Source organism: Branchiostoma floridae, chromosome 8 (assembly GCF_000003815.2).
Source record: "Branchiostoma floridae strain S238N-H82 chromosome 8, Bfl_VNyyK, whole genome shotgun sequence".
Classification (NCBI taxonomy): domain Eukaryota; kingdom Metazoa; phylum Chordata; class Leptocardii; order Amphioxiformes; family Branchiostomatidae; genus Branchiostoma; species Branchiostoma floridae.
The window spans coordinates 19,183,280-19,205,503 of NC_049986.1; the positions used below are offsets into that span (position 1 = coordinate 19,183,280).

The window sequence follows — 22,224 nt, forward strand, 5'->3', positions numbered from 1 at the left end:
CCTACTGTACTTGGTGATAACAAGTTCCACTCTACGATAGCTCTGGGAAAGTACGAATTTTTGAACACATCAATCCTAGGTTGGTAACTCTGGTATTTGAAAGCATGACTGTTTCTTGTTCTTTTTTGAGCTGGTATTAGATACTTATCCGTTGGTACGTCCACCAGTTTATTGGTCATTTTGTACATCATGGAAAGTCTGGACATTTTCCTTCTGTCTTCAAGTGACATCTACTGTATATGCATTGTATATGCATATGCAAGACAAAAATTTTCTTAGCTTATAAGAAAACCCTTTCCCTTGGCTTCTGCCAAACAAAGCAGAAACTTTTCTTCTGGGTAAGATTTGAGGGGGAGGGGACAGGCAGACCTCTCTCAAATAGCTAGAGGATTGTATCATGGCAACCGTCTCAGAGAGGTCAGACCCACTTCAGACATGCTAGACCTTCTTGACCCATTTTTATTCCCCAGGTTGCCAAGCAGGGCAGTGTGGTCTGAACTTTTGCCCTCTGAAGCACTACTGTAGCATTTCACCCTGCTATGTTGTTAGCTACATCTAGATTTGAAACAAAGGTGACAACAGAAGAGCTTTGTCCAAGAAAATTCACATGTCATTGATATAAATTGATGTTGGAGAAGTATTTTTTAAGATTAACAATGGAAGTTTGGATACTCTACTTTATCTAGTTTTTGGCAGTTACAAATTAAGTAGGTACTTGGACTGTTATCTGAGCAGCCTGTCTTTGATAGTGTTCTCTTGTTGTAAATAACTGTTCACTTTCAAGGAGTTCCTTATTGGTAGTTGCAAGTGTTGTCACATACGTAATGTTGAATAAATGGGAGACCCATACATGCACTACACCACAAAACAGATTAAAGGTATACAACTTATGCCAACAAATATTTGTAATTGATTTTTTGCTATACAAGTTTTTCTTTTACAAAGCCAACCCCAAAACAATATCCCAACAGCCTCTATGAGTCAAAGACTAAAAGAGGAACTGGGCATTGGTCCCCAAATCGACTTGGAAGCTACAGCTCAGGGTCTTTTGGAGGTCAACCCATATTGCAGCCTCCCACGAGAAGGTGACTGGGACAGGCTGATTGGTCAATTCGCAGTTACAGGGGCAGCAGTGCTGGTCATTGATTGGCCCCCAGTTTTGGCTCCCAATTTTGGCGGGAAACTTGGTGTACATGTGCAGCCCAACACAGCAAGCCCTGACTCCAGCTTGGTGGGTCCTACAGCAGCCTACCCACTAGCCCTCCAGAAGAGATTTTTTTAGAGTGGCAAACTTGAAGGTACATTATTTTCTATTAATTTACATCAGTTCCTGATTATCCAATATGATTATAATGCTATTTTCAAAATTAGACATTTCAATATGCTAACTGTATTATTCAACTTCCAGTTCATGACAAAGAATGTGGACTGCTAAGCTACCACCGTACTGTGACCTGGCACAGGCTGCAAGGTACAGGCCGCTAAGCCCAGAGGATCACAAACTTGTAAGTCACCTTTGGGAGAGTAGACAGTCTAGCATTTCCAAGGTTTCATGTCTATGATATCCTTCTCTTGTTGGAACAAAATCTGCATTGCTTGCATTGAAAGGTAGATAGAATACCCTGAATTCTGAATTTATCTTTTTGCTCAATTCAGGTGACTAATCTACTTGAAGCACCTCCTAGCAGAATAAGCCACAGGGACCTGTTGACTCTTGAGGATGAGAAATGGATCTCAGACAATGTAAGTGTTGTAAGTGAATGGTCAAAAACCAACTGGTTTTGTATGAAAACAAATGTTCCACGACAGGAGTAAATAATGAGTAAATAAGAATGAATCAATTTCTTCTACTGATGAAGTGGTGCTTGAGCTAGCAGATAATACTCAAAAGATAATCAGGTGCTTGATTAAATTCAGGACTTTCATTGACAAGTTCTTACCTTTATTATCATTCTAGGTCATTGAGCTTTATCTTCCAATCATCAAGGCAGCTGAACAGGTAACTTGCAGCAGTTACCAGTGTATTTTTTTGCACATTAATGTACATTGCATTGTATTGAATGAAAAAGTGCAATTTATGAATTTTGACTTTTACTGAAATTACTGTGTTTGATATTATAACAGGTAGTGCAATGAACTTTAATAGAACATGTATATATTCCTTTCAGACTTGTAAAATTGAGTACTTTAACTGCTCTGCATATGATCAGCTGAGGTTGAGAAAACAGTTTGGCAAGTACAAGAATAGACAGAAAACTCCAAAGGTATGTTGATGCACTATGTTGAATTCTTAGAATTGTGCACAGAATGACCAGAGTTATACTGAAGTGTACTAAGAATTGTAACAGTTAAAAAAAATTTTCCATCAACTCATGATGCAAGCGAATGATTGATTGATATTTCCTTAAATCTTATGATCTACTACAGTTTCTAAATATTACATGGTTACAATTATCCTGCTTTTTTTACTAGGACATACAAGGAAGTGATATTGTCTTTATGCCAGTATATCAAGCCAGTCACTGGGGGTTGTTGGTAAGTTAATCTATTAAACTCTTGTGTGCGTACATATGTGTGTGTGTGTGTGCATTTGGTTTTATTGCATACGTAAACCACCTCATTGATCATGGCATAATACACCTCTGTTCTGAATAGGACTCCTATTCTTTTCGATGAGTGTGGCATATATTCTTTGACATGCTTGGGATGTGGCTGTCCCCAAACACGAGACACCATTTTTACCTGTGTGAAGTGAGGAAGATCAAGTAAAGTGCCTTTCCCATGGACACAAGATCAGTGTCGTGGCAAGATTTGAACCCGACCTCTTGGTTCTGAGCCGAACTCACTATTGTTAAGCACACAATCCCAGTGTATGTGTGCATACTCTGCATGAATTGCCAATTTCAAGCATGCTTACAGAATATCTTTTCCTCAAGTTCTTTCAACAATGCAAATACATTTTGTTTTCTTTTTCAATTTGCAGGTGTACTATGTGAAGAAGAAGTGGGTAGTTTTAATGGACTCATTACAAAGCTCACACTGCATCAATCAGGTTACAGCACTGGCAAGAGCAAAGTTAGTTTTGTTTTATGCATATGCATATGAGTGACAAATTAGCTATTTGTACTGTTACAGTCAAATCTTCTTTATGCTTGATTTGTCTTGGCATGTTACCATCTTGTTATCCAGTCTGAATACTCTCTAGCTCTGAGCCCTGGGTTTTGGCAAGCCTACAAACAAAAAATCCACTTACTCTAATACTCATTGAGAGAATGTGCACAACACATAGCTTCTGTAAAGTATGAAGCACATGTAGGTCATAAACTTGTCCTTCATTATTACATTGGTTTACATGATTGCACAAATGTAGTACTGCAAATAATTCAGTTGGAAAAGTACAGTACGTAGTTATGCTAGGTTTTATCATACTGATTATAACTCCTCCATTATCCTCTGAGTAAGCATTTGCTTCAGGCAAAACCATTTTGTGTTGTGTGATGTGAAGCACACTTTCCCTAGTACAGTTTGTAGTTCATTTGAAATTACCTCTTTGATCTTACAGGCGATTCTTGACATTCTATTTGCCAAAAAATGAGCTGAACTGGAAGGACTGGACCTTCTACATGCCTCCAGCTGATGTAAGTAAAACTATTTCTGCAAGGCTGAGTTTCTCTCTAAGAATGAAAGAGAAATAAAAACTATTACCAGTTAAAGCTGATAGGTAATGGGTATCTGACCGGCAAGCATGGAATTGTGAAGAGACCAATTTTCAAGTACGACATAGTAATACTATGTGGTTTGGGCATGTGACATCTGACTCCAAGCCAGAATAGGGAAGCAAAATGCATAAAGTATTACTGATTGGGTTTTAAGATTATCTGTCACTGTTTCCCCCTCTTTTACAGGAAATCCCTCAGCAAACGAATGGAAATGATTGTGGAGTCTTTGTTTGCCAGGTTGGTCATCAATTCACATTTGTCTGGAAACAAATTGTTGTTGTGTCAAATTTATTTCAGTATTCAAAGATGGTATGGCTTTTACAACATGTATATGCAATGGCTTTGATTTAAGTCATCATTGTGCTGATCTTATTTATCTTGGGCAGTGAATAGTTTTGGTGTAAATTGGTAGCTTATTCTTATTGTACTATGTTCAGTGACTTCACAGACTACAGCGCTAAGTCATTCTATATCTAGAACTCTGTAGTTCCAAGGTCATACTTTGACCCTTTGTCAGTCTCAAGTACGAAATAGGACAACCTTGAACTCTGTTGATAGTCACCCTTTCTTAAGCAATTGTTACACACATATTGTTCAGTATTACATGTACATGACCATTTATTGTTGCATTGTTTGACATCTAAAAGTCATGAAATCATTATGGACTAACTCTTGATGATATAAAAAGACGAAATTGAAAATGAAAGTATCCCCTGTCGGACTGTATTCTTACACACAGGGGATACTTTCATATTCAATTTGGTTTTATATTTTCATATCCTCAAGAGTTAGTCCATAATGATTTCATGACTTTTAGATGTCAAACAATGCAACAATAAATGGTCAAGTTTAGAAAGATGTAGGCTTTTATGGCTTTTACGGTATGCTGTTATGTAAGACTTAGTGTATATTTCATCACAATTTGATGTAAACATTCTACATCTTTCTGTATGGTTTCAGTATGCTTTGCATCTTGCCAGGAAGATACCGTTGAACTTCTCACAGGTAATTGTTTTGATTTTACAGTAGTTGAGATTAAGAACATAGTTTTACACAGATTTTACATCTATTTGCTTGCACATTGTTCATCAGCTGAAATGATATATGATACTGAATCAAGCCAACATTGAATTGCACACAATCATGCATGGATAGCATCTTTTTTGTGGCAACAGCAGAATACTTGGAAAGAGAACATTTCCCCTTTTTAAAGCTTAAATTCTTAAATTGCTTTTTTTTCAAAGTACAGTCAAACCTGTATTAACGGCCACCTTTGCATACCGGCCACCTGCCCATAGTGGACTTTTTGTCGGTCCCTTGGATTTGTAATGATTAAGAAATAGGCTTAGCGGCCACCTGTCCAACGCGGCCACGGCCACACGATTTCCGGTCCCGCAGGTACAAAAACACTGCCGATTACGGCCACGCGGACCGCTGTTCTATGTTTCGGCACGCGTTCTGCCATATACAGCGGCTGTATCGTCACCCTACGCCGGATTTAAAACCTCTTTGACTTATTTTCAAAACAAAACTTCGTAAACTGGCGCTACCCATACCCGCTGACAAACGAGGTCATATAAAGTCAATAGACGACACCAATATTACGGAGGTAAATTGTGTTAAAGTTACGTTCTAATACACTATCGCTTAGGTTAATTTACAAAAACTTTCTAAATAAATTGTTACAAAGACAAAATGATATGAACTTCAGACTATGGTGGATTTTATTCTTACATTTATTAAGAGATAAGTCTAAAATGACGAGACTTTTCTTGTGAGTACCACATTAGCATAATGGGCAAATCTGACGTGTGAACGCGAGCAGGAACACACGGACGGCGAAGTATCAAAGGATACAAGACGAAAGATCAAGGAAATATGACGTACCGGTCTCTTCAGACAATATCAACTGTTGAACATTTAAAACTTTTTATAGCTTTTGTTTTCTTAATACTTATAGTGTAAAAATCATTGCAGTACATGTACAGTACTGTTACAGTATTATGTGAATAAAGATCAGTGGGTTCTAAAACCATGTGTAACTTATTGCTTGTGGTCAATTAATTAGCATATTCTCTATAGTGGCCAATTTTGACCAGTCCCTTGAGTGGCCGCTTTAAACAGGTTTGACTGTACTGTTGATAGATACATAAGATTATCAGTAATTTTCTGCCAAATTTTCTACTGTTCATTGAGAATGAAATTCATTTAAAGCCAACAAAAACTGAATTACAGTAAAAGCAGGCAAGGAAATCAAACTTAAGGCAACATTGTCTTACTAAACTTGGCCGCTATGACATGTACACAGTACATTAAGCATATCTATCAGTCAAACCATGAAAAGGACAAACAGTCAAACCTGTCTATTGCGACAACTCAAGGGACTGACCAAATGTGGCCACATAAACATTGCAAAGGTGAATCATTTTTAGACTTACACTTCAAGTAGTTCAAAAGAAAAATCATAGTTCATGTACTGCTTCTATAGCTACGGGATTAAAAATTGTGTGGCTGTGGCCGCATTATTAGGCAAGTGGCTGCTATAGACTATTTCTTAATGCTTAGGTCAATGGGAAAAAAACATTTGACCGACAAGCAGTGGCCACTATGCAAAGGTGGCCGCTAATACAGGTTTGACTGTACTGGTCTGGACCTGAATTTTCTGTACTGGCACCCACTCCAAGGTTGGATATTTTGCAAGGATATTACTTGTAGGCACTAGATACATGTATATATAGGCACTTTGCTACTAGCTTGCCCTCCTTACACTATACACCCTTTAATAAATAGGAAAGTAAAGGATGTGAAGTTGGATATTTCTTGAAGTGTAAGACTTCTTCTATAAATGACTTCTTCTAAATTTTTTCCATTTCCATTTTCCCCAGGTGGCAATACCTAACATCCGCAAGTGGATGGTGCTGGAAATATGCACTGCGTCACTAAGGTATAGAATTTTCAGCAAACCATTATGCTATATGTACAGTAACTGTTCTATTTTACCACATTATAACACATAACGTGTAACGTAAAATCAGATAATAATTGATAGCAGTTTTACGTGATGTATTGTTGCTTCTCAAACCTATCAAAAAGTAATGACAATGTGCGGAAAAATATAGAAACAAAGCACTAAGTTGGTGCAGCATGTTCAAAATGTACATGCTTAGCTTAAGAGGAGACTGACAATCGAATGCCTTGCCAGCTTAATGCAACCCTAATCAACATTCTATCATAGCTGTCAATCTAAAAATCTCAATGATATACTTCTATACCTTCAAGCAGTCTGCATGAAAAGCCCCCAGATTGTGCATTCATATGTTGCAATGTTCTGCTTTGATCAACTATTTGTGTAATTAGAATGTCAATCCTGTTTCAATTGCAATTGTATAGAATGTAAAAGCTAACATGTTATGTATGATGCTGAACTAAACTATTTAAAACTTTACTGCAGGGAGGATCGCATTAAGATGTTGCAGCTTGATTCAAGTTCGCCAACAAGAAGGTACATGGTCACAAAGTTTCAATCTAACATAAGTGTGTATATTTAGCATTATGTTGATGACTTTCTTGTATATTTCACGAAGCAAAAATTATGTATTGAATGTTCTACTATAGTTGGAAGAATGAAGTAAAACCTGCAACTGTCATTTGTTTTAAGTCTGAGAGGACATTGGTAATATTGATATGAGGCTTAATTGAAATGTAATGGTTTTATCAAAAGAGAAAATATTATTTTAGTATATCTAACAAAACTTGTGGTCAACTTCACTCTTCAGTTTCATAAGGTTTTGGTCAACAGTTCAGTTTCATGTACATGATAGAAGTGAAGAATTTGTCCCACTATGCTTGACATTCATATCTTTCCTCTCCAATTGAAATGCAATTTCTGATTTTTAGTCCAAGTTTATAATGAATCTGTAAGGTGAAATTCAAAGCTCAATTTTAACACTTTTTCCTACTTTAAAGAAAAAGAGAGAGGGATGGTTTGAAGAAGAGGCGTCACAGGTCACCATCACCATTGCCAGTAAACAGGTATCATATCCCTTTTTCAGTCCAAGTGCAATATTTAGATGATTTTCTTTTGGCTAAGATTTCATAATTGTATCAGAACTTTATTAGAACTCAGCCTATACTATATTGTAGCATGGAACTTGCCACATTATGATATACAATATATATTTTGATCTGTGGTGAGTCATACAATTGTACATGTGCAATGTACATGTGTACAACAGTTACTGCATTAATCCTGTTAACCATGGGGAAATCATTCTCTCCTGGTAGTCATCTATTGAAATGAATAGTTCAGTATTATTATGTGAAGTTCTTGTAAGTTTGAGGCAGCTTTTGATGTCTGTATCTTATATTCCCTTGTAGGTCTCTTCAGTTTTCTGATTGGTTTAAGTCTGAGAATACATTTAGCTCTGATTCTGGGATGGATGCTGATGTCAGCAACAACACTTTAACCTGTGAGTATGATACATACTTGTATTTTGTCTGTTTGGGCGAAAATAACACTTTGCTCAGCAATATCATACTGAAAGAAAATAATGCATGTACATACACATGTAACATGCACTTCACATCTCTTGTGCATTTAAAAGCAGTTATTACCTGAAAGTTATTCTTATCATTAATCATATTGCAAGTTTACTGGTCTGGCAGAATTGACACTGATTGCAATTCCCAGTTCATTCATAATCATACCTAATATTGATTTTGCTTACTCCTTTGTTCTTCTAGCTGAAGACATTGAAACATCACCCATGGCACAGCCATCAACCTCAACGCCCAAAGAGATGAATGTGAAATCAACAAAAGGTAACCCACTCATTTCAGGATACTATGAATTAGAAATATTTTAAGTTTTCAAATTGATTTCAAAGGTTTGGGTCCAGTGATAGACAGTATGAAATTCTGGCTAACGACATGTACTAGCCTAAGGGCAATAATATAATTTTCTCATCTATCATATGCAATTGCAACATTTGTATAAGTTGATATCTAGTAATGTTAAAGGGGCATTACACTCCAGAAGTGAGTACTACCATTCCTCAGAGAATAAATTATGTTTGAATCAATTTTGTTTGGCCAAATTTACCACAAGTTGAAGCATAAATGCAGGGGGACATTGTAGCAAACGAGTTATGAATTCTCCTGAGGACCCTTCCAATGCATTGTGTACTGTTGGGGGAGGACGTGGCTTTGCCCATAGGAACAGGTACCGGTTTGTACTAGTGTAATTTCAATACTCTGATGTTTTAGGATCACTTTTTGAGGAGACTGTGTGTGCACAAACGTCATCAGAACAAGAGTTGCTTAGCTTCAAACTTTTTGTGTTCCATCCTAGATGTCTGACAGTCACTCTACTACTTTTGTTAGCTATTAGTGGCTCTACCGTTAGCGAGAAATCGTGCCCATCGCCAGCCACACAAGCAGTTTTGGCGCCGCCATTTTACGTTGACTGACTTTCAACTCCTAATACTTAAGTGGTCAAATTTCCCCATCCTGAGATCAGATAGTCTGTAATTTTTTTTGTATCTTCCTAAATCTGTGATAGTCACTTGATTGCTCTGCCAAGCTTATCCCGACTACCGTTAGCGAGAAAGTGTGTCGGAAGTCGCGAAATTACATTATGTACGTCGGAGTACATTAGAAGTGGGCCCATATGGGGGTGCTTGGATTTGGAAAATAATATTGTCAAAAAGACAAATGAGGTAACTTTGCGAAAAGTCGGGTGCATTTGAATCCAAAAAAGATATCAGAAGAAAATAACACTTGCTTCTGGAGTGGAATGCCCCTTTGTCTTAGAGTCCTATCACGGAATGCCATGATAATGCATTGTATGTTTACAGAACAACAATGTAATGATGTTGCAGGTGGAAGGAAGAAGGGTGGAAAAAGAAAACATTTGTCCTGCGGAAGAGAGGGTATAACTACTGCCTGGACTACAACCTGCCCATGTCCCAGAGACTGCTGTGAAAAAATAGGCTTGGATATCATCCGCCATTGCAGGGAGACATTTTGGGCCTTGAAGAGGGACCAGCAGAAGTCCTTCATATACAACACCCTGCAACATGCGGACAGGAGGCAGGAAGTCAACAGAAGCTACGAGTTCTCCATTCAGGGACATGTTGTCTGCCACCTTGGATGGCGCATTGTGAACGGGGTTGGCCGGTCAAGGTAAGATTTCTGACAAATTTATTAAAAATTATGTGTAGCAAAGTTCAAACAGTATTGAATCATGAATTGTCAATGCTGACTTAAAACATTCAGATTACTACTTCTGCTAACATTTTTTTTCCAGTCAACTGCATTTATACAAGTGTATCATATAAAAGTCTACTGTATCATCTGAGTTTCGTGACATGTAATGGGAACATGATACAATGTACATGAAACAATACAGGAGTTTGTCTTTCAAAGCTATATGGATGAATGTTTCTGTTCCAACTATTATAAGGACTTTTCTTGGCAGGACTGTCATTAACTACATGTAACAGAATATTTCATAAATCCTACTTTTCGCTAGCCTGGGTACCATCCGGAGAGTATTTTGCTCTGGCGTTAGTTATACACTATAAACAGTCGCTTCTCGCTCTGACATTTATCATACACTATTTACAGTTACTGTAGCTTCTTTGCTGTTCCGTCTGGGATCACTGGCCACGTTAACGTCTGAAATCGTCCAAATTTTGGATGAGGGCGCTAATCGGTCCCTACACATGAACGAATGAAGGAATGGGTTCAAGGGCTCGTTCGAACCGTGAGGCATTCCAACACCCAAATAGCCCTCTGTCCGCTTGCTGGAGGGTTGTTGTCATCGAACGAGCGCACTAGAACCTATTCCTTAATTCGCTCATTAGTTGACGTTAGCACCAAACGGTTTGAATGTGCAGTTCCCAGACGGGTAGCAGAAGGGAACATAGGAGCGAACTACTACCCAGATGGTACCCAGGCTAACTTTTAGCCGCTTTGGGTATTATGTTTCTGTAGCAAGTTGACAACAAAACACATGCAAAATGATAGATCAATACACCATGATGTAAGCCAAATTGACAATAATCTAGAAAAAAAATTCAAAAGCCATATTAGTACAAATGTAGCTGAATAAAATAACACATTGTATACTTCAGGTTTTATGAAGTCAAGTCTGACTATGAGAGGGGAAGACTTCCAGACTATGAAGATGGAAGGCAAGGCATGGAGTACCCCACCAGAAAATGGCTAACAGCCAAGGAGTGGCTGCAACAGTACGCAAAGAAGTTTGGGGACACCATGCCAAACAGCCCAGATGTGCATCTTCCACAATGTGTGAGCAGAAATGATATCCATCAATTATACCAGGAAGATCTGTGGTATGAGGGGACCCTCAAGAGGTCACGATTCAACGTGATGTGGAAAAAAGAGCTTCGTCATGTCAAGATTCCACCAGTAAGTCATTACTAAGATGCAGAAAGCAACCAAGTTAAATTTATAGCTAAATATAAAGTTGTGCCATTTGATACCATATTCCTGTTTGTTATATAGATTTTATTATATATTTATATTTAGATATTTACACATAGTAGTAGACATCCGTCCATCTCGAAAGATTAAGGTAGCACTTATTATAATAAATACTCCTGATTCAGGCGTCTTCTGAGGCTTTACATTGTAATGCAGCCCTAAATTTTATACAACAATGTATGTTCGAAATTCCATTTGACTGCAAATTTAACTAGTCTCATTCTTTTTATTTAATACTTACTGAATTTTAAACATATACAGTAAAGATTTCCTCCTTGAATGTTGTTGACTGTTAACACAACATACATAAATTTTTAGTTTTGTAATGGCTTGCAATATATTGACTGTTGCTTCTCTCTTTATCCAGTCCAGGGGTGCCTAAGCATTTTCATGAACCTTATAAAATCCTACGAATCTTATGAAAACCGCACAAGTCACTATTTGAGTCACGCACAAACCTTATGCAAACCGACCAACCGCTGCTGGCATCTCGTTACAGACGTAGAGGGATATTCAAGATGGGGGCCTTGATCTTCAGCAAAGGGAAAATACGATGTGATGGTCCGAAATTGAGCAAAAGAGTAGCTCACAGGCTATATCTACGTATATACGTGACGGTATATGTCCTGATATGCTTTGAAATAGAAATATCACATGTAGATACACTCAGAAACATTCCTTACTTCTCCCAATGTACAATGTATAGCAGTTGGCCAGTTTGCATAAGGTCCATGTGTATCACATAAGATTTGTACGTTTTGGCATAGTGATTTGTGGGTATGACATAAGATTCGTATACATTTTATGAGGTTCTTGCAAATGCTTCTAGGCTGCACCCCTGCTCTCTGTGTGTGTATCTGTCTCTCTCTTTCTCTCTCCCTCATTTTGATATCTCTTCATATATTATGTGTGTGTGTGTGTGTGTGTGTGTGTGTGTGTGTGCGTGTGTGTGTGCATAAAATTAGACAAGACAAGTCTGGCTAAGTTTCCCATCCACAGTAGATTCTAACACTTTAAAAAATTTCTTAACAGCAAAACAGATTCACAAAGTGTGATGAATGTGACGACTTAAAAGACCTGTTGAACCGTGCAAAAACAAAAGGGGACATCCAGAAGGTGAAGGAGAGAAGGAGTGCCCATTTCACACTGCAAAGGTAAGAAATTATACAACATGTATAACGTTACAGTTTATATATGTTGACTACTACTCTGTGCATTTAGATTTTTGTCTCCATCCTTGCCTGGTATACTTTGCAATGAAAAACATCCTTTAATAGAGAAGGTTCTATAACAATACTAACGTTATATATACCCAGTATGCAAAGCCTTCAGAATCTTGAATAGCATTTGCATGAAAGATAATCAAATTCTGTGTTAATAGATAAGTGACACCTTCTACCCACTCCTGGCATCAAATTCTAGGATACATGTGACTCACACATGGCATGGCTTAGAACATTGTCTGATAAAGCAGCTTACCCCATGTCTAAGTTGGGACATACATTGTACATGTAGGAGACTTTATTTAATACCTAAAGGTATCAATTGTTTCTTCTTCTGATGGATTTGACAACATCATGACTTTGTGACTTTTTTCTTGCAGTACCGCCAGACAGAAGTACTACAGTCATATCAAAAAAGCAAAACAACAGCCAGACAACTATCTATCACTCATAATAGACTCTATGGATCAGAACAAGACCTTCCTGCCACATTTTGCTACACTGACTAAGGTAAGAACATACATGTAGTACCTCTTGATTAAATGGGAAGGGAACCAATTATATTTTTGAATTCCATCACTCATGATGAGCTGTTTCAGAGGTACTGAAAACTGGCATATTCTGTTATTCTATTCATGTACTATACTCTTGCTGCCCTACAGGCTTGAGAGGACAGTTGACAGGCATGACTAATTGATAATCCACTGCACAGTAGCAGGGCACTGGGGCAGCCCTGGGTGTCCCATTAGGGGACCAGGAGTGAGCCTCTGATTATTTGCTTTGGGGGGATTCCTGACCTAGAAAAGGAACACTCAGATTGGGGTTTTGTAGAGTACCACAGTGTTGCTAGACTTTTGATTAGGCCTTTCAGGACAGCAGAATGTGGAAAAATCATATTGTAGCCAGAAAACTTATAACACATGCCAAAATCCCAGTTATTGTGCATAACTTGTTGTAATAAATTGTTCATAGAAGGAAGAATGCAGTCTGTATCAGACAGTCACTGGTTTATTTGTTTGTTCCCAGTGTTTGTTCCATACCTTCACATTTTCAATACTCCAGATGGATTGTAACCTGTGAAACTCCTGTATAATGTACTTTCTGACTGAAACCAACTTCAGACAGTATTTCTCAGTCCTACCTACATGTTATAACTCATAGGACCAGCGTTTTTACATGGAAATAATGTACCAAATCCATGTAAATACACAGAATTGATTATGCTCCTTATGTGCATACAAATGTAGGCCCAATGCACAGGCATGATTGCATAAAAATGACCACATATTATCCAGACCATTCAACTGATTTTGACTTAATTGTCATTGTCATTTATTTCTCTTTGGTTCAGTCAAAATCCAATCTCAAGCCCCTGAAGTTCCATCTCACTGGTGTCCTGGCCCATGGGCAGAAAAAGTCCTTCATCTATGCCTGGACGCCCAAGTTCCACATGGACACTAACATAACCGTTAATGTTCTAATCAGTGTACTTCAAGACTTATCAAAGGTAAGTACTCGGCCTTAATTCATTTCATGTTTCCTATGATGGCAAATGGACAGTTAATTATACAATTGGCACCAGAGTCTACAGGAATATTGTCTACATATACAGTCTGTGCAACAAAATATTTATCCACATGGATGCATATACAACTGTATATGTACATGTGCTGTCTATAGGAATCAAAACAAAGTAATTTTCATTACAAAGTAGTTTCATTTCAAAACAAAGTAATTTTCAAGTACAAACTGTAGCAATCTCTTTTTTAACAGGGCTATGGTGGACACCTACCAGGTACATTGTACCTCCAACTGGACAACTCTGCAAAAGAGTGTAAGAATAAATATATAATCGCATTCTGTGCATGGTTGGTGAAGCGGCAGATTTTTAGGAAGGTAAGAGAACACACTCACAGTCATTGCCTGGCTTGGAAATATTAACCTAAATCCTCCTCTTGCTTCCTCTAGACTATAACAGAGGTAGACGTATTTGTGATGTAAACAGATTTTAGAGATAGAATCCATAATTCTAGCATACCACTAAACAGATTGGCTCTTATTTCCTAAAGGCCCTCTATAACCCATACATTTTTTTATGTTTATGGAAGTTATAGCTTGATATTGTCACATTTCATAGTAAGAATCTACCCTGTCATTTCCTTTACTTTTCAATCAATTCATTTCAGGCCACACCAATTTAATTTCTTGGTTCACGGATTTCGCTCGCTCCTTTTTTTGGGGGAAAAAATAAAAATAAAAATTACCACTCAGCAAATTTTCACCATTAATGAAACCATTCACCAACTTTCTGGTGTAGCAAATTGGCCTTTATATTATAAGTTCCTTAAAGTGTGGGTATTATTATTGAAGTTATATTTGTCATTCATGAAGAATGGGACAAACACAAAAACTGACACTACTTTTTTAATTTTCAACGAACAGGTGCTGTTACTGTACAGTAATAGTGTTTTTGTACTTTTTTCAAGCTGAGAACTTTTTATTCTTTATGTTTTGGACTAGCCCTTGCCTTTACCCCAACCATTTTACTATTTTTATTTTTATTTCACACTCTCGCTCCACATTTTTTATGAAAAATCCGTGAACCAAGAAATTAAATTGGTGTGGCCTCAACTAACATTTTTGGGTGGACATTTGCTCTCAGTACTCCGTCCTTGAAATGTAATCTGTGAGGTCAAATCACTTAATTTGCAATTTAGATATTCTGTGTCTTTAAATACATGTGTAAAAAGTTGGTGAAGATGTCCTCATTATGATCCTCTTTTGTTTCTCAAATTCAAGGTTAAGCTTGGCTACTTAATGCCAGGACACACACATGAGGATGTCGACCAGATGTTCAGTAGAATCTCGACATACCTTGAAAGACACGACGCCACTTCCCTTCCAGAACTATTTCAGGCAGTGAAGGCAAGCTATAACCCAAGTCCAGACTGCAGGTATACAAAATGCTATACAAAATTACTCAGGGACATGATTCCTCTAGCCAGAAACATCAATCTTTTTACATTTCTAGCAAACTTGTTCAAAGAGGTTTACAATCAAGAGCTTGCTGGGTTTCAATACTATTTTCTCCCAGTGAGTAACAGTATCCTACAAGTTGGCTGTACCCAAGAATACGACATCCAAAAGTTTGTAGAGGCCCAATTGTACCAATAGTGCCTACTCTCAACACTGAGATCACTTTCACAGAAAAACAACAGCAATACCACAATACCACATGGACAGCAGATGTAAATAAACTACTACAGTCAAACCTGCCCAAGTCGACCAACCGGGGGACCGGGAAAAAGCGGTCGATTTGGACAGGTGGTCGCTGAGAAGAATATCGACTCAAAACATGCTCGATGCAAAGAATAAATGGTTTCCGTTGTGTTTCATGGCAAATAGCAAGCACACTGCATACACACAAAGTAGCGAGGTCTTTAATGTCAAATACAACATGCACACTGTAAATTGTAAATGCAACCCCAAGCTTTTATCGGGCTTTTATACGATACAGTGTTTTAAAGCTCAAGTATTTGTACACTAACATTTAAACAGTAAGGGAACTTTGATGCTGTCAGTTACCATACAAGCCTTTATGCGTCAATATGTTCTTGATCTGAAATAACTACGGTGCACCTTTCAAATTCGATGCCCGGTACGTCCCGATAGCGTACTTACCCACGGGTGAATGTACAGTACAGTTGGACAAAAGCACTCACACGTACAGATCTTTCTTAAAAAGGTACGAGCTACACAGATTTTTCTTTAAAAGTATGAGGCTATATACGTTTCAGCATTCATTCACTTTATAATGATATAGATCTAAAAAAAAAACTTCTGTAACAACTAAATTCGGATTTTCTTACAACGATTTCGGCACAAAATCGCGCTAGTTATCATAAAAAAAATCAATGAAAACTTCAATTTTGAAAATGATGCGGTCGTCCCAATTTGGGCTGGTTGCGGTCGCGTTGACCAGGTGGTCGTTGAGAAAAGGTCGCTTAATTCTTATGTCAATGGGAAAAAAATCGGGACCGAGAAAAAGAGGTCGAAATGGCCAGGTGGTCGCTGAGAAGAGGTGGTCGCTCGGGCAGGTTTGACTGTATATACCCTTATAATTCAACAACTTTGTACACATATTTTATAACAATTATCAGCTGTCGAATTGAGTAGTATGCATAGAGTTATTGAGAAGCAGCACTGTAAATGAAATCAACTGGTATAATGTTTGTAATTTGAGACATTCCTGATTGTAATTAAAGTATTCTGTCTTTGTCTTTGGCAGATTCATGAATTCAATGTGGGATTTTAAGACTCCAATAGACCAGCAGATCGCCAACATCTCCGGACACTCCAGACCACACACATTTACAGCTCAGATGGTAGGTGGGGAAGTCAAACTGTCTGCTCAGCTGTGGCCGACAAAAGGAGAGATTAAAGTAGATATCCCCACCAATGTCTTTATCCCACAGTTTCCCAAGTTGTCGTCTGTTCGGGAATGGAAATTTGATGCTGATGACAATGCAGTGAAAGAACATGACACAATGGTTCAGGTTTTAAAGAATGACTTGGTGAAGTGGAGTGAGACAGTGCGGGTTGAAGAGGGATTCATTCCCTGGTGGGAGAACTTTCTAATGCAGGAGAAAAGGGAACCAGGGAAACCTGAGTGGAAGATAAGTACTTTCAAGAAATATAGGCCACCTGTTGATAAGGAGTCTGTGCTAACAGACGAAGCCGAAGCTATTCTGGACAAACACAAGAGGAAAAGGAATGCTCCGCTTAATATCATAGTGAAGGGTAAGAGAAAATTGGGAAAGACTGCAAACTCTCAGCAATCTGTGAAAAAGTTAAAGAAGTAATTGTACATGATTGTATATTTCTCCCATGTTGCCATCCTGTTTTTGTTGCTCACAATCACTTCTAGTTCTACATCAAATCTATCAGGCATGAAATGGTTTACCTGGTTCCCTTTTTTCCTGCTTTAGAACATTCTACCACCAGGGAATAAAATAAATGGTTTGTCACTGACTCTGCTGTATTTGTAAATCTACAATGTTTTTCTTGCCTTTGATGTTCTTCTTAAAGAATCATGATCAGAAGATAATATATCCTCTTCTGTTTAGTTTGTGACTACTGGTATACAATGTGTGTTGTTTGATTTTGTATGACACTACAGTGTATAACTGCCTGAACTTAATGTTGTTTTAAATGATGCTGCTCTAAATTTACTGAAGCATTCAAATATGTTTTGTTTTTAATGGGTGAATAACATTGAATGAAATACAATATGAATTTTTTATCACTGTATCAACCAGGGTACTGACTTCACTGCGTGAAGGGTCACTTGACAGCCTTACAGTAAGTTAGACCATAATTGTAGGTATGAGTCATGACGGTCCCCAAAGCTTTCAACATTGCTCCATGTTCTTTTACTGCATTATCTAATTTATGTATGCAGAGCTTTCTTTTTTCATTAATTGATTGTTACTTGTTGATGAGGCTCTTTGCTCTTTAATGGCAGTTATCAATTATTTAGTTATTACAAACTGATGTCTTTTCTCATTTATTTATCAAGAAAAGCTGAGCAAACATGCTGTATGACTAGCTAAGGATCCGCTTCCAGGGTTGGTGTCCTGAATCTATATTGTATACAACATGTTGAATATTGTTATATGTGTACCTGGTTACATCTGTGACCAGAATTTAAAATCATTCTAAGGGTCTCAAGAATATGTATAGGACCTGGTCATCAACTGTGTTTGTTTGAAACTTAGCTAAGAAGTGTGAATCTACATTTTGTATATTTCAGTATTCCTTCTATTGATCAAGAAGGCAATGTTACTTTTAGTATTTGCTACTTATGATGATGAATATTTACTCCTGTACATAGTAAGTGAGGAGAAATGAAGCAGTCATATTGGACAACAGTTGTACATTGTTTGTAATTACCGTACGGTACGCATATATATATATATATATATATGTAGCACATTTCCATTGTGCAATCCTATATCAACTATCTTTCAGTGCTTGCGGTGAGTCGAGACTAAGTGTTAATCCTCTGCTCTGGCATAGATTTTGGTATACAATGTAGAGTACTGATGTGTGCATTTCATCAGCATGTGTTATTCTATGCCTCCACATACTGCGTTTTCTGCTGTTGTTTTTTCTCTGATAAAACAAAGATCAAAGCAGATCGAGTCTATAATCCCTCTAATCCATTGTGTATGACTGGAAGCCTTTGTACAGTTCACTGTTAAGAGAAAGTGTGGACTGTACAACTTCTACTGGCCTGAATGCTACTTAAAATGTTGTTTCCTAAAACCACCCATGGGGTGCTGTTTGAAAACCATATAATGGGGTATAATCAATGAGGTTTCTTTATAAGATAAGACCTTCAGTTGGTATAATTCATTCATGTGTATATTTTATCCATTTTATACACCTTTCAATCATTAGCATACAGCACAAGGAAGGGTTAAGCTAAGACAGAGTTGCAGTTAAGCCACTCAACACCTGTCTTGGTATTTTTCAGCTTTGTAACAAGGTAGTAAAGATGCTGCCTGGCCCAAATTTCCATCTTACATTTCATGCACAAACAGTCTCCAGTTCTGAATTAAAGTGACAAGTTTCCTATCAAATCTATAACAATTGTAACTGTGTTACAAAATTGTTATATGATCATAGTTTTGTTGACCTGCATTTAGCCCCTTCAGGATATAAAGGTACACCGAATGGCTTGGCTATATGTTGTAATGTAGCTCCGAGGTCACAGTTTGGACAAATGAAGAAATTTTGATATAATTTCTGAATGCAATAACCTATGTCCTTTCATTAGATCTACACACATAAGCTCCAGGATGTTCACACCAGGACAAATACACCTTTGAATATTGTTCTGTATCAAAGTATTTACCAAGACCAGTAATTTGTATACTAAGTGTAGCCTTTTTTGTTTTAGTTCAGACTTTCATATTTCTGCAGAAGTCTGCATTATGGTTGCAGAATTCTGTGTCTGCATTCAGAATTCTGCACCTATTGCACAGAATTCTGCAGAACTTACATGTTGTATAGCCTATAACCAGGATTTTGTTTTGCTTGGGGGTAAATTTTTTGGAGTAGTGAGTGCTGCAGACTCTCTATGGCCATGGATCCCATGGGTATGGGTTTGAAAATTCAATCCTTGGAAATAGCTTTTTTTTCATTTATGAGAAAAAAATTAAGACTGTCAATAACAGTCCTCTCAAGAGAGGGAATATTTATTCTTTTTGGGTTCGGAACTTCCTCTGAGCGTTCGGTGGGTATTTGCCCACCACCCTGCCTACAGGCATGTATTTTGATATAATTTTTGGATACAATAACTGAATAAGCTATGGCCATTCAAAAGTTCAAAGCATACAAGCCCTACACTATACACACAAGCACAACACAACTTTGTGCATTTCTCTGCAGCAAAGCATTCACCAATAAACTCTGCCATCTCCATGCATACCTAAATTAAGATGCCAAATTTCAATTCAAGTTATTGTGCTATCATTCACACAGCTAATTGTATGCACGGTCAGGATCAGTCTATTTCAGTTAGGTACATGTACAATGTACATGGTATACTTTACCCTTGATTGTTCTTTCAAATTTCTGCAGAATTCTGCATGTGGACACAGAATTCTGTGTCATGGGCACAGAATTCTGTGTCATGGGCACAGAATTCTGTGTCATGGGCACAGAATTCTGCACAGAATTCTGCGTCTGCCTGCAGAATTCTGTGCCTGTCGCAGAATTCTGCGCAGAATTCTGCAGAATTTTGCAGATTTGACAAGTCCCTGGAGACCAATCAATGTTACCTACATATCTTTTATGACCATGTTTGTCATATCTAGAAATATCATGGGTGTTGGTTCAAAGTAGAAGGAGAAATCACAGGCTGTCCAGAATTAGAGTGACTGTCCAGAATTAAAGTGTCACCTGTTATTATTCTTAACCACTATCTAAAACTGAACCTCCCCTCCCTTTCCCAGGTGAACACCTGCACATCCTGAGCTACAACGAGAGCGGGGAATGGTGCGAGGCGCAGAACCGCAACAAGCAGCGCGGCTGGGTCCCGTCAAGCTACGTCACCCCGGCAACCAGCCTGGAGCGACACTCATGGTACCACGGCGCCATCTCGCGTAACGCGGCGGAGTACATCCTCTCCTCCGGGATCAATGGGAGCTTCCTGGTCAGGGAGAGTGAGAGCAGCCCCGGACAGCTGTCAATCTCACTCAGATATGAGGGGAGGGTGTATCACTACAGGATCAACAATGCTTCAGATGGAAAGGTTCGTTCTTAGTTAACGCTTTGTTAATAGAGATAGAAAAAATGAATACTTGTGAGTGCCACTGTTGTTGACAGTTATCGAGATTCGAGGGAAAGGTGTATCACTACAGTAGTACAGGATCAACAATGCCTCAGATGAAAAGGTTCGAATTTGTTCCTACTTAGTTAGAACTATCTTAGACTTATAAAGCTTGTTGCTATGAATTATTTATAGGTAAGGCGCTTCCTCAAAGTAAAGGAAATCTTTGGGGGAAATCTTTGGATATCTGAATTTAGAAATAAAATACTAGAATGATCCATCATCATCATCATCGGTGAATCACCAACTCCAGACAGAAGGGTTTGCTCCAACCACACCGCACCATCGCACATATCAAGAATGATCCAGATATCCATAAAGAATTACATGTTGCACCAATTTGGCTCTTGTTTCCCCAGGTCTATGTGACATCAGAAAGCAGATTCAACACCCTAGCAGAGCTGGTCCACCACCACTCCCTGGACCCCGACGGCCTCATCACGACACTACGCTATCCTGCGCCCAAACGCAACAAGCCGACAGTCTACGGTCTGTCCCCGGAGCCCGACCATTGGGAGGTGGAACGTACGGACATCGCCATGAAGCAGAAGCTGGGAGGGGGGCAGTACGGAGAGGTGTACGAGGGAGTGTGGAAAAGATACGGCAGGACGGTGGCTGTCAAGACACTCAAGGTTGGAAATACTTCAAACTTTATTACTTAGTCAGCAAAAGGAACTGCAGTTTAAAATTGACGTTTATATCACTCAAATTGTAAAGGAATTGAAATACAAACAACATAAAACAGTATAGCATATAAAAGCTTAGGACCTGACTGCATCAACAATAAGTATTGATCACTTCACATGGACATTAGAATTTCTGGGAGTTCTTGTGTCAATAATTTTGCTGTGTCCAAATTAATTTTGAATTCGTGTGTTGTGTTTAAGGTAAGCTGTACATGTAAGTGTACCTTTGATTCATTTTTAATATACGAAACGTTGATGTGGGGATGAAGGGTTGGTAATGTATTTCTTCCAACAATCTTGTAACTATTGGGATCTTTGTTTATTTCATTCAATACATCTTGTTTGTTGTTGTGTAGGAGGAGACCATGGGAGTGGAGGAGTTCCTGAAAGAAGCAGCTGTGATGAAGGACATCAAACATGCCAACTTGGTGCAGCTACTGGGTAACATTAATTTATTCATTTATTTATTTCAGGCCACATCACATTATTTCCTTTGTTCTGAGACGGTTTGAGGTGAAAATATGAGACATCATATTGAATTTCATAAAAGCAGAGGGCAGAGAGGAAAACTGTATCATTTAAAACTGAGTGCATCAAGGCATAAACCTAAGTCCTCTGGCTGCTCTGTTTCCAGTATGCTTTTCCAGTTAAGCATTTTTTTAAATCTCATAACCAAGAAATAAGTTTGG

The 22,224-nt window shown here is 38.2% G+C and overlaps 2 protein-coding genes across 3 annotated transcripts in view; both read left to right on the forward strand.

The window, feature by feature from the left end:
• LOC118420419 (tyrosine-protein kinase ABL1-like) overlaps positions 1 to 22,224 on the forward strand; it is an 85,573-nt gene that overhangs the window by 55,677 nt on the left and 7,672 nt on the right. For both annotated transcript variants that reach the window (XM_035827199.1, XM_035827200.1), the window contains exons 4-6: positions 20,473 to 20,771; positions 21,209 to 21,481; positions 21,892 to 21,976. In XM_035827199.1, the coding sequence (XP_035683092.1) occupies positions 20,473 to 20,771; positions 21,209 to 21,481; positions 21,892 to 21,976 (657 nt within the window). The remainder of the gene's footprint in view (positions 1 to 20,472; positions 20,772 to 21,208; positions 21,482 to 21,891; positions 21,977 to 22,224) is intronic.
• On the forward strand, positions 173 to 20,415 carry LOC118420420. The gene is made up of 23 exons (XM_035827201.1): positions 173 to 1,298; positions 1,409 to 1,505; positions 1,657 to 1,743; positions 1,958 to 1,999; positions 2,169 to 2,264; positions 2,473 to 2,535; positions 2,984 to 3,075; positions 3,563 to 3,638; positions 3,906 to 3,956; positions 4,680 to 4,724; positions 6,605 to 6,663; positions 7,171 to 7,221; positions 7,686 to 7,751; positions 8,097 to 8,188; positions 8,463 to 8,540; positions 9,599 to 9,902; positions 10,856 to 11,153; positions 12,261 to 12,382; positions 12,832 to 12,961; positions 13,803 to 13,958; positions 14,225 to 14,347; positions 15,251 to 15,405; positions 16,740 to 20,415. Exons 2-23 carry the CDS (start codon positions 1,422 to 1,424, stop codon positions 17,311 to 17,313), a joined length of 2,844 nt encoding a protein of 947 aa, XP_035683094.1. The 5' UTR covers positions 173 to 1,298; positions 1,409 to 1,421; the 3' UTR covers positions 17,314 to 20,415.